Source organism: Malaya genurostris, chromosome 2, assembly GCF_030247185.1.
Source record: "Malaya genurostris strain Urasoe2022 chromosome 2, Malgen_1.1, whole genome shotgun sequence".
NCBI classification, from domain to species: Eukaryota; Metazoa; Arthropoda; class Insecta; order Diptera; family Culicidae; genus Malaya; species Malaya genurostris.
Genome location: NC_080571.1, coordinates 349,034,959 through 349,049,629, shown reverse-complemented (window position 1 = coordinate 349,049,629; position 14,671 = coordinate 349,034,959). Strand labels below are relative to the sequence as shown.

General features: G+C 40.3%; 1 protein-coding gene across 5 annotated transcripts; it reads left to right on the top strand.

Annotated features, from left to right (window-relative positions):
- The first annotated feature begins 413 nt into the window (after positions 1–413).
- On the top strand, positions 414–13,610 carry LOC131432075 (ral GTPase-activating protein subunit beta). Of its 5 annotated transcripts, none has more exons than XM_058598128.1 (15): positions 414–748; positions 803–1,022; positions 1,192–1,221; positions 1,284–1,682; positions 1,751–2,011; positions 2,115–2,612; positions 2,895–2,999; positions 3,057–3,197; positions 3,271–3,808; positions 3,861–4,069; positions 4,281–4,442; positions 11,011–11,151; positions 11,228–11,782; positions 11,844–13,260; positions 13,325–13,610. In XM_058598128.1, the coding sequence occupies exons 1-15, from the start codon at positions 557–559 to the stop codon at positions 13,437–13,439; spliced, it is 4,983 nt and encodes a 1,660-aa protein (XP_058454111.1). In that variant the 5' UTR covers positions 414–556; the 3' UTR covers positions 13,440–13,610. The 5 variants fall into 5 exon arrangements, with proteins under 5 accessions (XP_058454111.1, XP_058454110.1, XP_058454113.1 ...); XM_058598127.1 differs by having other exon boundaries at positions 11,225–11,782; XM_058598130.1 differs by lacking the exon at positions 1,192–1,221.
- Positions 13,611–14,671: the final 1,061 nt, after the last annotated feature.

Below are 14,671 nucleotides of genomic sequence, written 5' to 3'. Positions count from 1 at the left end.
GCATTCGAATTGTTACTTGAAATTAGTGCTGATATCACTTGATATAACGAGATGATATGCATATCACGTCGAAGTGTTCACATATGAACGATATGATATTGTTTGACAATTAAGTTGTTAATTTGAATATCCTCATTTTTGACAACTCGACATGACATCTAATTGTATGGGATATCAAGCGCTATCGCACGTGATATCAAGTATATCCGTATATCACTTGATAGCTGATTCATCGTCTGAATCGTATTTAATGTTGGCATTTCCTGGTTAAAACAAACCAATCTCATTCGCTTTTGTGGTTGTAAATGAGCTGTCAGAAAGGCTAATAGTTCGGAGTAATTTTTGCAATTTTAAAGCCGGTTTTTTTCAGTGTGCACAAGATTCTTTCATAATTTAAATTGGCATCCCTGATCGTCATTATCGGAAAGAATGGCAATCAGATGAAGAACGTAAACATTTTGTAGTGAAAAGTTTGTGTCGTTTCTTGTGAAAGTTGCATTTTTCATTTTTTGTTGAATGCTTTGAGAAAATGATCAATTATTGCCCCTAGAGCAGCATGTACTCGGAGTGGGCTTCGCTGGTGCCGACTATTTCGGAAAATATTTTCAACGCCCAGTCCCAGAGCGTACTGGGAAAATTTGGTATCGCTGGTGGGCGTGATGTGGCAGCTGTCGTCGTCAAACAGTTAGCTGGAAATCTTGGCATAACCAATGTGGCCGAACCGAGCACGTTGGCCTCGGATCAGGAGGTATTAGGAATTATTGACCCAATGGTTGGGAAGTTTCATTTTTCATTTTTGTAGGTACAATGGTGCATGGATGTAATTTGCCACGGGCTTTCGTTACCCCTTGCCGAACACGACATCATCAAGGACTGTGTTAATATCTACTGCGAGTGGGTTACGGCGCTACTGCCGCAGACCAAAATTAGTGTTCCGAAACCGATTTGCGATGATCCAAACACGTACGCTAGGAAAATTATTAAGCATTTGTACAATCTCTTCGTTCCACGACCAGGAGAAGGTATCAAGTTTTGTCGGGCTGTGAATTATAAATTGTTTTTTTTTATTGTTTAATGATTGCACTTGATTTTGCTTTAATGCACTTTTTTTTCTTCTGCTGTCACTAATATTTATGCGTTGTGTTTTCGGTGGTTTGATATTAACCTGTCTTTCTTCTCATGCTCATCAAGACTGGCCATTTCTCTATCAAGAAGAATTAGGTGAAGGAGCTGTAGAACGGTTTCAAACCAACAGCATTGAATATCCATTCGTATTATTTTAGGAACGGACACAATAAATCGACAGGCGGTGTTCTGCCATCGAGTCTTACGGACGTTACAAGATACCGCACAAAACTCCAAGATATTGACGGTTGAAACTTGGGAAGCGCTGTTACTGTTTTTGCTGGCTATCAACGAAATTCTTTTGGCTCCACCAATCGTCAAGGATGATGTTGGGGATCAGCTATGCGAAAGAGTATTGAGCGTGTTGTTTGAAGTGTGGCTGCTAGCCTGCAGTCGTTGCTTCCCTTCTCCGTCGCTGTGGAAAACATTCCAAGAATCCTGCGGAGCATGGCGCCACCGAATCGCTCTGGTAGAACAGTGGAACAGAGTCAATCTGGTGTTGACAGCGAAGCTGCTTGAATTCACTTATGGGCCAGCATTTCCGGAAATGAAAATTTGTAAGCTATCGGAAAAGGAAGATTATTTGGTTTTTAAACTACTCATACCTTTGTTTTTTTTTTCCCAGTGGAGGAAGACAGTCATTTAATTCCGTCGGGAATGACTAACGATGGAATCGCTCAATCGTGGATACGATTTCTTAAAATTCTGGGAGCACCGACAGATCTTTGCTGCCCGCAGGTGATCAGTCGAACTCCGCAGTTCATCCAAGCCGTACTACTCAACACGGATGGTATTGAGCCTCACTACCATCCATGTCTGCTGCAGCTTCCACAGATCTTTCTGAAAACTATGAAAGGGATAGCTGGCCTGGTCGATGCGTTTCTAGGTAAGTTCACTGCGACTCACACAGTGTGAGTAAAATTGGCAAACCATCAAATCAAGATCTTGATCGTCTTTATTCCAATGCTGCTATTAAAATTTGAAACCAGGCATAGCTTTGTATAGACATGACAATGCAGGGATTTTGGAAAACATTCACCAGCTTCAATATTACGGGGGTGGTCCGGGAAATGTGACACCAAACATAAACTTTAGGCACTCCGGCGGAGAGATTAAACAGAGCCCATCAGTTCGTGCATCCGGTGGTTTGGGAGGTCTCGGTCTTGGAGCAGCTCTTGGTGTCGTTGGAAGTGGCTCCAGTCATGGACTGAACAGCAATGCTATTGGTGGTGGTGGTGGTCTTCCTGGTGTTGGTACTGGAATTAACAATATCGTTAGTCATCCAACGGACGGGCATTCTTTTTCCGGACATGTAGGAGCTGGGGTCATCAGTAGCTTCATGGGCAGTGTTTCACACGATGGCACATCGTCTGAGGGAGTTCCAAATTCACCAACACCACCATTGCAAAGGCGACTAGCCAAAAGCTTCAGCGTCGCACCATCGATTTCAGCTCACACAGTAATTTCTCAGATGGCTCAGGCGAAGGGTGCGCAAAGTTCTCCATACTTCTTTTGTGTGTTTTGGCTTGATCTGTGTGTTTAGTTGGGGTCCGATGTGGCTCTCCATGTTGAATTACAGATTTTTCTTTTTGGTTCCTTTACCGTCAGCTTGCAGTAGATGGTTGATTAACACACTTTGAATTTATTTGAAATTCGTATTAAGCTCAACAGCACCATCAAACGTAAATAATTGCATCACGACATCACGTTTCTTGATGAAACCCATAAGTCTAATAGATCCTTTGTTTTTCGTTGACAATAATTTAAAGGTCTAACCAAGAGCTCGTTCAGTGGACTTACTAGCAGCCGATCATCTGCTGCTCAGCCCAATTCGATCCCTCAGTCGACATCGTTGCCTTCATCTGGATTTTCCTGTAAGTACGACTTAACTCATTCGTCATGAGTTCCCATTAATTCAAAATTAATTCTAGCTATGCTGTCTCTGTGTCAGGAAAATCGCTACCCATTGGCGGCAAACAGACCGCGCTGTAACAGTATACTTCATTTGTTCGGAGAGTGGCTGTTCGATGCTGCTCACATTGGCGGTGAAACGTGGATACACAATATGAAGAGTGAGAGTTTGCCAGTCCGAGCGAGAACTTTACGTTTAAACTGATCCATCGATATGCATATTTTATTCCGCAGAACGTGCCGCCGAAGCGAAACGTCGTCCCTCGTCGATGATTATGGATAACCGCAAGGGTAGTCTCTCGCAGCCACCGTCCCTATCGGAAATGAGTGACGTTCCACCGGGGCTTACCATCGACAAATACGAATCGGGTAAAGCGGAAGCCGTGGGAGCTCTTTGTCGGATCTTTTGCGCTAAGAAAACCGGGGAGGAAATCTTGCCGGTGTATTTGGCTCGCTTCTATATGGCCTTGCAACAGGGCCTTAAACTAAACGATACGAAAGAATGTGAGGAAACCTTGGCCAGCATTTTGTATAACTCTTCCGATATGTTCAGAATTGATTTGGAAGGAATTCAGGTACTTTTGCCATCGTTCATTGCAGCGTTGGAATTAATTCTCCCGGAAAAGGAGCTTCGAATGAAATCCCAAAATGTGATTGTGAATAAAACCGAGCTGAGACGGGCAGCAATCAATGTATTGCTGTCGATTTTAGCTTTACCATTGCATTTCCAAACTCTTCCAATCCGAGACATCACCGGAGGACCAGCTGACAAGTAAATAAATCTCCTTAATGGCTTTTGGTGAATGTAACATATCTTGTTTCAGGATGATAACATTCGCACAGCTCAAGCCACGCTTGATCAATATTTTAATGAATGCACTGCAAGTGGAGAGCGATGCACAGAACACTCACATGCTTCTGGGTGGACTTCATCTTTGCGTACAAGATTCTGGATCGTTCGAAGAGATGGAGCTAGGTGGAGACGTGCTACATTCTACGCAACAGGCCAATGATTCCAATTTGCTTAGCTCAGGTTTGAATGTTCGCCCAATACCTTTTGGCTACTATTCGTTATGATTTTATTTTTCTATCTTTAGCTTTGTTACCTTTATAAGGTTCTCGCCAAATGTTACTGTCCTGCTATCTGCTAATTATTTTCGTTTTTGCTCCTTTTCAAATCAGCATCAGTTTTAAGCATATGAAATTGAAACACCAATCACATCACACACATCTTCTGTTTGTAGCATGCTCGGAGAAGAGTACGTACTCGATCAATAGCGCCAACTCCAGCATCGGAGGCAACAGCACCGCCACGCTTAGCAATGAGCCTTCTAGTTTGCCGGCTTTCGATGATTTCTCATCCGACATTATTCATGATTTAGAGTTGAGTTCATCTGCAGTTTATGGTAAATTTTGATTCCTTTCTTTGATTTGTTGTTAAATTTATCTCCACTTAGAATTTGGTTAGACTTTTAAGAGTAGTGATTCTTATTTGAATTGTGATTTAGTGAGCTTGTGAAAAAAAATTAATAGAAATACAACTGAAAAAGAAAAACTTGGTATTCGTAGTGCCAAAGAGATAACCGCGATATTGACGTAGGACTGTTGTCGTGCTATATAGACATACTGTCTCTTAATACTACTCCAAATTATGCAACTGATACTTCAAATTAATCGAATACGTTCTTTATTATAATGTTGGGGCTTTGGAGGTCTAAAAAGAGCTATTAATTATATCAATGGATAATATCGTTATGTAGCCAACATTGGTCATCTAATGTTTGACACTGTTCACTGCATTTCACTCAAATGCAAAGGATCAGAAGCAGAAAGTCGGAGTAAAAATTGTTCCGCGATAGAACTGCACACAGTGCGAATTGATACAGTGACTTGCTGCAATTTTCGTTAAAGGCTCTTGAAATGAACTCTCCTTTTCATTCCAATCATAACGGTCGATTCCAGAGCCATTGCATATTTCAGGGAACGAAACTAACATAATGCTAATGAATTTCGAAATTTCTGGCCTTGAATGAACAGAATTGATTAAATTTTTCCAATATTGAACACCATTCGCTTCATGTTTCTCGAACGCCGCATATAGGCCTCATAATGTTGGCATTATTTGCTCTTGCTTAACATCATAGTAGCGACATCTCAACCTATTTTATCTAAATTTTAGGCTGTTTTGGTAGCTTTACATTGTCTTTTGCTGGTTTGGAATGATATTGTCAAATATGTGTGTTTCAAACGAACCGCCGTCGTCACTCTGGTTTTAGGCACTGCAAACGGTGCACTAAACTCAATATTCTGTTACGGATTTGCACTAAACTAAATATTCGATTTCTGATTTGCATATTTCAACGGTAGATTAATTCTTATAGCTCTTGGTGGATGTTTTGTGACCCTTAAAACGGCTGATTTATGGAATTTGATCACTTTCCAGTGAATTTTGATCGAACTATATTACGATGCAGATATTTTCTCCGAAGGCAGAAGCAGAATTCTGATAAAATTGTTTGCTTTTTGCCCACTTCCATGGGCGAGAAAGTGAATTGCGCAAAAAGCAAACACGAAACCAAAATGGACTTTAATTTCACTAACGAACCTCACATAATGCAAATCGGTTCAATGATCAAGTATAAACACCTACACATTGAAGATGAAAGGCAAAGCACATTGAGTAATTTATTATTGAATGACGGACTGTTTTTTCTGGTAGTACTTTGCGAAATGCGTTGGATTCTGAAATGAACCGAATGTTACCATTTTTTCGATTTTCAACACAGTTGATCATTATTTCCATGAGCAAAATTCCGATCAAATCAGTTTCCTCTCTTGTGGTAAACGGTGCACGAAGTAAATCTGCTCCTTGCTTGTGTGCTCTCCCCAACAGCACTAAAATGGCACCCATACTGAAGTTGGACGTTGTATGTGTTAGTGACGACACGTATTTTGATTGATGTTCGATTTTAATAATCAATTCAATGTATATGAGAAAATCGAATAAACTCTTTGCTTGATTCGATGAGGAAACACTGAAAATTATCAGGAGCCAAATGATTGCACAGTAATTACGGATTATAGCACTCACATTTTTCATATTTTGATATTTTTCGGCACTTGTTTGATGCGAAGTTCGCATTGCAAACGGTGCACTAAATTGATAAAATAATTATAGATTTGTACTAAACTAATCATTTTATTTATGATTTGCATACATATGTCAACGAAAGAATATGTCTTATAGCTGTTTGGGAATTTCTGTGGCCTTTAGAAGGGTCGAATAATTGATATTTTTCCGTTGTTCATTTTTCGAAGAATTTTACTCGAATGCAAACGACCTGCAGCTGAATGATGATGTAATCGTCCTGAAACGTAATTCACACTGCACTAAACGACTCGAACGGTGCTCGCGATGAACAGCGGCGCTTTCTACTAACGCAGTAGGCCGGGGAAATGCTTGAAGTTCACTTTTCTCGTCCGTCCGGCAGCAGAACAGCTCACAGTGCGAATTGATTCAATACTGAAGCAAATTTTGCTGAAGGGCTGGATGTTTTTCCGCACATAATTGATGCGCAGTTCGCATTGCAAACGGTGCACTAAATTGATAAAATGGATGGATTTGCACTGAACTAATCATTTTATTTAAGGTTTGCCTATTTCAACGGAAGAATATCTCTTATAGCTATTTTAGTTCGAGCCTCACTCGATCGAAATACCGAATGCAAATTTCCACATTCGATCGAAATAATCCGACTCGATAGAAATGCAGAATAGGGCGGACTGAGTATATACAAAGAAATTATCAAAATACTGTACGGAATTGTGGAAATCTTTGCAATTGTGGAATACTGTTCGGTGCATTTTTCTCGAATGTGAAGAAGCCTAATTTTGGCTTTACTTGCACCCCGTTGGTGCGAAGTTCGCACTGTAAAAATTGAAAAAAGCTTCCAGTTTTGCACCTAACTGATGATTTTTACTTCCGATTCGCAGAAAGGAAATCTTTATAGTTCTCTAGTTAATCTTAGAATCTTTATAGTTCTCTAGTTAACATTTAGAGTCCTTATAAGGGACGATTTTAGAGGATGTTCCCCATCGTTGTTCAGCTTTCGGTGTGTTTTGCTCCAATGCAAGCAACCAGCCATCGCTCTCGTTTGAAGCGAAATTCGCACTGCAACCGTCCCTCAACAGAACTGCTCACAGTTCGGATTGATACTGAAGATTCAATACTGAAGCAAATTTTTCTGAAGGGCTTTCTTTTTACGTGATTTTGTTTGCAGTCTTTTTTAGATATATTTCACTTAGGATTTGCATTTTCAACAAAAGGAAAATGCAGCACAGAGTTCATTTGTTTCTTTCATAAGGGAAAAATTGTGAAATTTTCTCCGATTTTGATCACTGTTCTGTGCATTTTTCGGCAGAATGTTGATTTTATTTTGCACTTATTAGCTATTTCGTAAACATTTGCAGCCTTTAAAAGGGCTGATTAGCACCAATTTTTCCGCTGTTGTTCACTTTTCGGTGTGGTTTGCGTAATAAACTTGATATTGAAAAAATTAAAGAAAATACTCCAACAAGGAAAAAAGAACGGGTGGGTAATGTCAGAGACATAACTGGATGTCGTGAATACGAAAACAACTGACATGTTCCTTAACACTTCCGAATATCAATTAGTTGATCAATTGTATGAATTGTGCAAGCATTCCCCTTTTTCACATTTTTCACAAAAACAAAGAAGGCTTCACTTGATCTTTATAACTGTGAATTTCACACAGCGAAAAGTGCACAAATCTAATCAAACTGTTCTAGATTTGCACTAAACTGAGGATATCCACCTTCGATTTGCGAGCAAGTAATCCTAACAGTTGTTTAGAAAACTTTTAGAGCCATTAGAACGGCTGATTTTGTGTGATGCTTTCCAGTGTTGTCCTCTTTTCGTTGTTTTTTCACCAATGCAAACAACTGGCAGCTGTGACGAAATCGCTCTTGTCGAAAGCGAAACTGGCTTTGCAAACGACACACAATAAATCTGCTAGCAATGGCGATTGAATCCAAACTGATTCAATTTTTCTTAAGAGGTTTCTTTTTACGTGATTTCGTATGTAGCTTTTTCACTAAGGACGGTCCTAACGGCTATAAAAATTCGATTCTATTGGTAGTTAGATTATATAAATCCTTATCGAACGACCGAAAACTCATTTCTTTTCACTTATAACTCGCTCTTCATGAGCCGAAGATCCGTAGTTTGTTTCTACCTACCTTACTGGTTAGCTGCGGCTCTTTTAAAAAGAGCTGTGAGCTATCACATCACTTTCAGTTCGTGCTCGCATCTCAGCCAACACAGTCGAAAATCGTTTGCGGTCGAAGCAAAAGAAACAAAGACAATACAGTGCAGTGAACAATAGAGTGTACGAAATGGTCGAATACGATTTAACAAAGCCTGAAACTTGACCAACAAGACCAAATTCAATTTGTATAGATTGCAAGCATTGCAAAGTTAGACCAGCAGCAAATGAAATTGAAATATTACTTAAAGAACGAATGCATCTAGACGCTAATAATGTAACTGAGATTCAATTCAACAAGGCGTCTAACTGTGTGTACATTATGTTTAAACGTGAAAGCGATGCAATTGCTTTCGCTTTTGTTAACAACGAGGTGCACAGCGTTGAGTGTGACAACATTAAATACAAAATTCCTGTGCACATGGTGGACAGTGCCATAGAAGTACGCGTGCATGACCTTCCCCCACAGAACAGCTATCAGTGCGTTCGGGAAATCATGTCGCAGTACGGTGAAGTTCTTTCCATCGGAAGAGAAGTATGGCGGAATTTTTTCCCCGGCATCCGGAATGGCGTGCGAGTGATACGTATGCAACTACGTAAGGCAATTCCATCAGACATCATTTGTGGTTAAGGTGGGACCCATCCGTGTAAAACGCTGATTACCTATGAAAATCAGCTGGTTACATGTCAGTTTTGTGAACAACCTGCACACTACGGTAAACCTTGCACTGAAACTGCGAAAAGAACATCTTCAACCAAAGACAAGGTCAACCGTTCAACAAAGAAAACTAGTGAGCGTAGTACTCCTGTTTCACCATCAAACCAACCAACAACTGCAACCAATGTACAACAAGGCGCTCCTACAGCAACTAGCAACGAGCTCAAGACTGCGAACAACAAGGAAAACGGAAAGAAGGCGGAAATCAACAACAAAACCACCGATGCGGCAATGGAGGACGAGACGAGCCACGAACAAAGTGCCCCTCAACCCTCGCAGGAGGGAAATGGAAGCTCTTCTCCTCCTAGAAAAAGAGTGACAACGAGATCCACTTCAAAAAATTGTTTATTTATAGGCCTGAATAAAAATATCTTTTAAATATCACCTCACTTTAAGGATCAAGAGTAAACCAAGTTAACTTGTGTTGGTTTATTGTGTATTACGTACATTTTATTTGGTACATATGCCATAGATCTGTGTATTCATATATGCAGTGCACAGAGTTTATCAAAGTGGATTGCACTATTGAGATTCAAACAATCTTTTTTCACAATAATTTATTCTCAAATGAATGTTAAATTTGACATCTTGGATAAAATATCAGTTTTGAACAATTTTTCACCAACGTTTGTTGAAAAAATTGCTTACATTCTCTGAATGTAGATTTTAATTCCCTATTAAAAAAGTTAGCAACACTGCTTCAATGCATTTTGTATTAGATTGCGCTACACAAAATAAACAAATCTAAATATTTTCTGTTACAAAAGCAGTTTGCCGGAAAAATAAATAGTTTTACGACAATATTCCATATCCATTGCCTTTCGCATGTTAAATTCAAGGTTCCTTTTTTCCGGATTACTAATTGATGGTACGTAAATCTTTATATCGCAATAATTTCTGCAAAAGGAAGTCAATATAGGAATGTGTTTGTTGCTAATCAAATGTGTTAGTGGAAGTAAGCTGAAACTGAAATAATTTATCGCGAGCAGTTTTAAGGAAAACGGAAGAGTTTTAGACTAAGATTTTCGCTATTCTTGAATTGCAATTTTAAGCAGTATGAACCGATTGGTTTATTTCACAACCATATGGCAAATTTATTGAGTAAAATCAGGAAAAGATGCGCCGGAATTTGTTTTTACGCACACATTGTTGGCATTACTCATACGCTTGCAAAGAGTCCTGCTCCTTAATGATTCGATTCACTGGAGAAGTTCAGGAGCGAATTGTCCATCTCACGAGAGTGTCACTCTTGTGTTGTGAGTTTTTGAAAATGCACCCAGGTGAGTATAGTGAAGGAAAATGTAGTCCCACGTCAAAAACTAAATCAAAAAAGTCAGTGCAGTTTGTTCATTCTTACATCATTGTGATGTGTTATTGTGCAGAAACGTATCTCTCGATGAAATATTCAAGATCAGGGTGTGAAATTTGAACCTAATTTTAAGACCATGTTTCCTGTTTCAGCTGTTTTTTGATTAGAGATGTACAAAATCAAATAAGGAATAATTTAGGAAGTACTTTTTTAAGGCTTTTAACCATAGTTTACTAAAAAGTTCAATCATAAGTTGAATAACGTTTCCAACCGTTGCAGCTTCTTCAACAAAATAGTATCTAGAACAGTGAAACGAAATGTGTAAGAAATATTTAAAATAGGTTCTTTCGTAATACTTGTATGTTTTGTATTAGTATAAGTCTAATCTGAACTGCTCTAAATAATTTGTATCTTGTATTTCGCGTATTTTAGTAGTACTAACACTTTTTTTTTAAATGAAAAATCACATATGAGTGAACATTTTCTGCTCATGTTCTTTTATTATTATGGTTAGATAATTACATAGGTTAGATAGCTACTTAAAATTTCAATCACCGGAAGTAATTCTATTTGCAAAGTGGAGTATTTTGGTATTAACACAAAAAAAACTATCTATTTATCAATTGTTGCTGAACTAAATTTTTGCCATTTCACCTAAACAGATAGTGGCCATGCGCTGTTTGTCCGGGCGACTTATTTGGTCTGTCACCGATTGATCTCGTCTTGGAAGGCCGACCTGAACGTTTCATTGGCTGCTTTGGAGCTGCTATCCGGACTAGCCGCCATGCACATCAAAGACTCGGGTAAGCTTGGTAGTAGTAACCTACCTGGATTTTTGTCTGATCTTTTTTTGGATACAACCCTTGTTTCTTCTAGAAGCTCTCGAATGCAAGCGTGCAGTGAAGTGGGTGTGTGATTACATCTGCTACCAATGTTCGCGACCTCCACCGGCCCACAGCAAAGATCTGCACAGCACAATTGTGGCCGCATTCCAATGTACGTCGGCCTGGTTGATGCATCATCCGTACTTACTGCATGACAAGGAATGTCTAACCACCGTACTCGAGGTGGTAGAATTGGGAATTTCCGGTTCCAAGAGTATCGGCAAACCCGGTGAACCGGTCAAGCACAAGGACGAGAAAGAACTGAAGCCGGCATCGATGAGGGTTCGTGATGCGGCCGAAAATTTGCTCACTCTGATACTTGAGCAGATCGATTACTTCCCCAATGAGTGCGGCAAACAGTCGCTGTCTTCGCTACTCGACGAGGTTGTATTAGCAAAACATTCCAATACGAACGACGAAGACACTTCCGAAATCAGTCAGGAACAGGCGATCAGAAAATTCAAGTATTTCGTAACTGAAAATTCCACCATTCTGGCACTGTTCGAGGAACCGCTGGGAAACGACCAGGATCCACAACCAACGGTTACAAGTAAGTGAATAGAATATTTGTCATTTGGCACCACAACTAATTGCCCAAAAACCGTTTTCAGTACTGATCCGTGGTCCCTTCGGTCGGCACGCTTGGACGATGCAGTTGCGTCACTTATCGCGCAGCAAATCAGGTACGAAGTATCATGCTCCGAACCCCGGACGGCCCGTTCCAATGAATGATATTATGATCAGGCAGGAAATTGAGTACAAGTACTTTCCCGATTCTGTCGAACGCATTCCACCCTGCGTGGTGGATTATTCCATTCCCACGTTGGATTCGACCGAACAGAAGGTTGGAAACCAGTGTACTAAACATTTGGCTCGATTGCTCGAAGATCAATTGGTATATGAAAAACTGTCCTGGGCTCAAACCGAATGCTCCGTCGATGGGTTGGGTCACGCACAGGAAGCTACTCCTCCCAATGTTTGTCATGAATTTCAAGCTGCTCGCTTGTTTCTGGCACATTTCGGCTTCCTCTCGATTGGTGATAACAACAATGGTCAAAGAATGTTGACCGCATTGGATGCTTCCAAACCGGAATTCTGCCAAGATCTGAAAATGTTGGACAAAATGAGCCCACGGACATGCGATACCATTCATGTGTTTTACGTAAAGGCAGGTCAAACATCCGAAGCCGACATCATTGGCAATATGGACCCGGAGAATCTTTCCAACATTGATGTGCATTTCTGGAATGTCCTTTACACACTCGGCTGGCCGGTAAACGTAGCGGAACATGCCGGCTGGACGGGATTCATCAGCAGCAGTTGGAAGATCCCGAAGGAAAATAAGGATCAACGAAAGGGTCAATCGTTCAATACGTCCAACATCGAAGATCTGCAGTTGAATGGAGAGAAAAAAGTACTCTATTGGGCAGACGTAGCATCGGAGATGGCTATCGTAGTCCCGAATCGTAGCAATCGAAGTGAAATATCGTTGGATGATACTGCCGAGGCAACGTTAAACACAACGTACGAGAGAAGTGTTAGCGAAATTCAAACTTCGAAGTTAGCTTCTAGCAAAGCTCGCCAGTATTCGCTGGAAAATGAACCCGGTCGTTTGGGGACAATCAGCAGTAAGTCGGCTGATCCTATTCCACCGGTTCGCAGGAGAACGGGTGCATCGAAACCGGTGACCCTGTATACTGCCCCGACTGCTAAAATTTTACTTGTATGGTTGGAGAGTTACGAAGACCATTTATCGTTTCCGATTGACGATATGCTGCACTACACTCGTGCGGGTTTCTCAACAGCGCACGGCCCGATCACGCCACTGAACTCCAACGAATGTCACGTTATCTTCTTGCATGCACTTAACTCCGGTCTGCTGCGGGTCAAATTGCACGGACCCACCGGACGGATGAACTTCGCTATACCGCTTATCGACGGCATGGTCGTTAGTAGACGGGTCATCGGTTCTTTGATTCGCCAGACAGCCTACAATATGGCCAAGCGGAGACGTTTGGATAACGATTCGTAAGTTGTTTTTCTTTGTTTTGTAAAAATTGTTGAAAATAATTTATTTTTTATTCACCTGCAGCTACCAGCCTCCCCATGTTCGCAGGCGAATCAAAGTGCAGGAAATGATGCAACGGTACAAGAAGGATCTTAGCGAACCGGAATTGCTGGCCGATCTGTTTAAACCGTCAATATAAAAAAGTATTATGTTTGTGTTGTGTTGATGTGAAACAATTTAATTGTGTTAGCTATTTCCTCTATTGGAATATTTCCGTTTTATTTATTAACATTGACTATTGATTTAGGAAAACATAAGTTTATACATTTTTTTTATTGTATTATGCACATTAAATTTATAACAACACTAATCAAGAGAAATTATCAATTGGAAAAGAACGGATCCCGTAAATAAACAAACAAATCTCGTTTACAAATTCCTGTGGATGTTGGGCATTTTTCTAACTACTCGATATTTTGCGTGGTTCTCAAGAAGGATCAGAATCTGAATTTTTCATACGAATAATTACAAAGTGTAGTGTATATCAGAATGGTTATGAAAATTATAAGAATGTATGTGGAATGCTTATGTTGTTTTCGTTTTTAAATTGCACTACACCGGTGTAGCGAAAGCTGCACCTAAACCGTTCGTTTTTATCAATTGCACTACACCAGTGCTACACTTTTTCTGCGCCGATACCACTGGTGTAGCACTCATCAAAAGTTTGGTGTAGCTCTGTATAATGGAATCGTTTATTGTAGTCAATGGTTACTGTTTATGTTTTCGTAATTTTTGTTCGTTTATTCATGCTTCAGTGTAGCACTGCACCGGTGTAGTGCAAATTAAAAACGAAAACGCCATTAGTATGCTTACGATCGAGAATACTTGACAGCAGAGATGTCTATCTCCTCTGTGTGACGAAGAGCAAGCAAAATTTCTCCCCTCGCACTTACAACTTCAACGAGAGCTCTTCTCTTTCACATTTATACACCACTGTTGTATAGAGTGTGCACACATCATGAGTGCGTTTGTTTATTTCCTTTTACCTCTTCCACTGAATCGCACCAAAGTGCTAGAGCATTAGCTAATAAATTCTCCGAGGTGGATGCAGATACTTTCACAGAGGTGTACACGCCGGTAAGCACTCTGCTGTATGGTTTTCGTAGATGAAGCGTGGACACGCAAAATCAGCAAAATAAAACAATTTATCGTAAAATTTTCGGTTTTCCTTGCAAATTTTTCATAGCAAGGCCAGATCTACTCTCTATTAATTGAAGTTCACAGAAGTGTTCGCTCCCTATCACGCGCCAGTGGTCACTTGGGTGTATTTAGACGAGAGCGCGTGTGAGCGATTCATGCGAAGAGAATGTGTTTCACTCGGGCCAGCTGCTTTAACCACAAGCACACACTCAAATGCTGTCTATTCGACAC

Coding starts and splice junctions, on each gene's coding strand:
- LOC131432075 (XM_058598127.1), top strand. CDS start 557: ATGTACTCGGAGTGGGCTTCGCTGGTGCCGACTATTTCGGAAAATATT. Junction 2,012..2,114: donor CCTGGTCGATGCGTTTCTAG/GTAAGTTCACTG, acceptor ATTTGAAACCAG/GCATAGCTTTGTATAGACAT. Junction 2,613..2,894: donor TCAGATGGCTCAGGCGAAGG/GTGCGCAAAGTT, acceptor AATAATTTAAAG/GTCTAACCAAGAGCTCGTTC.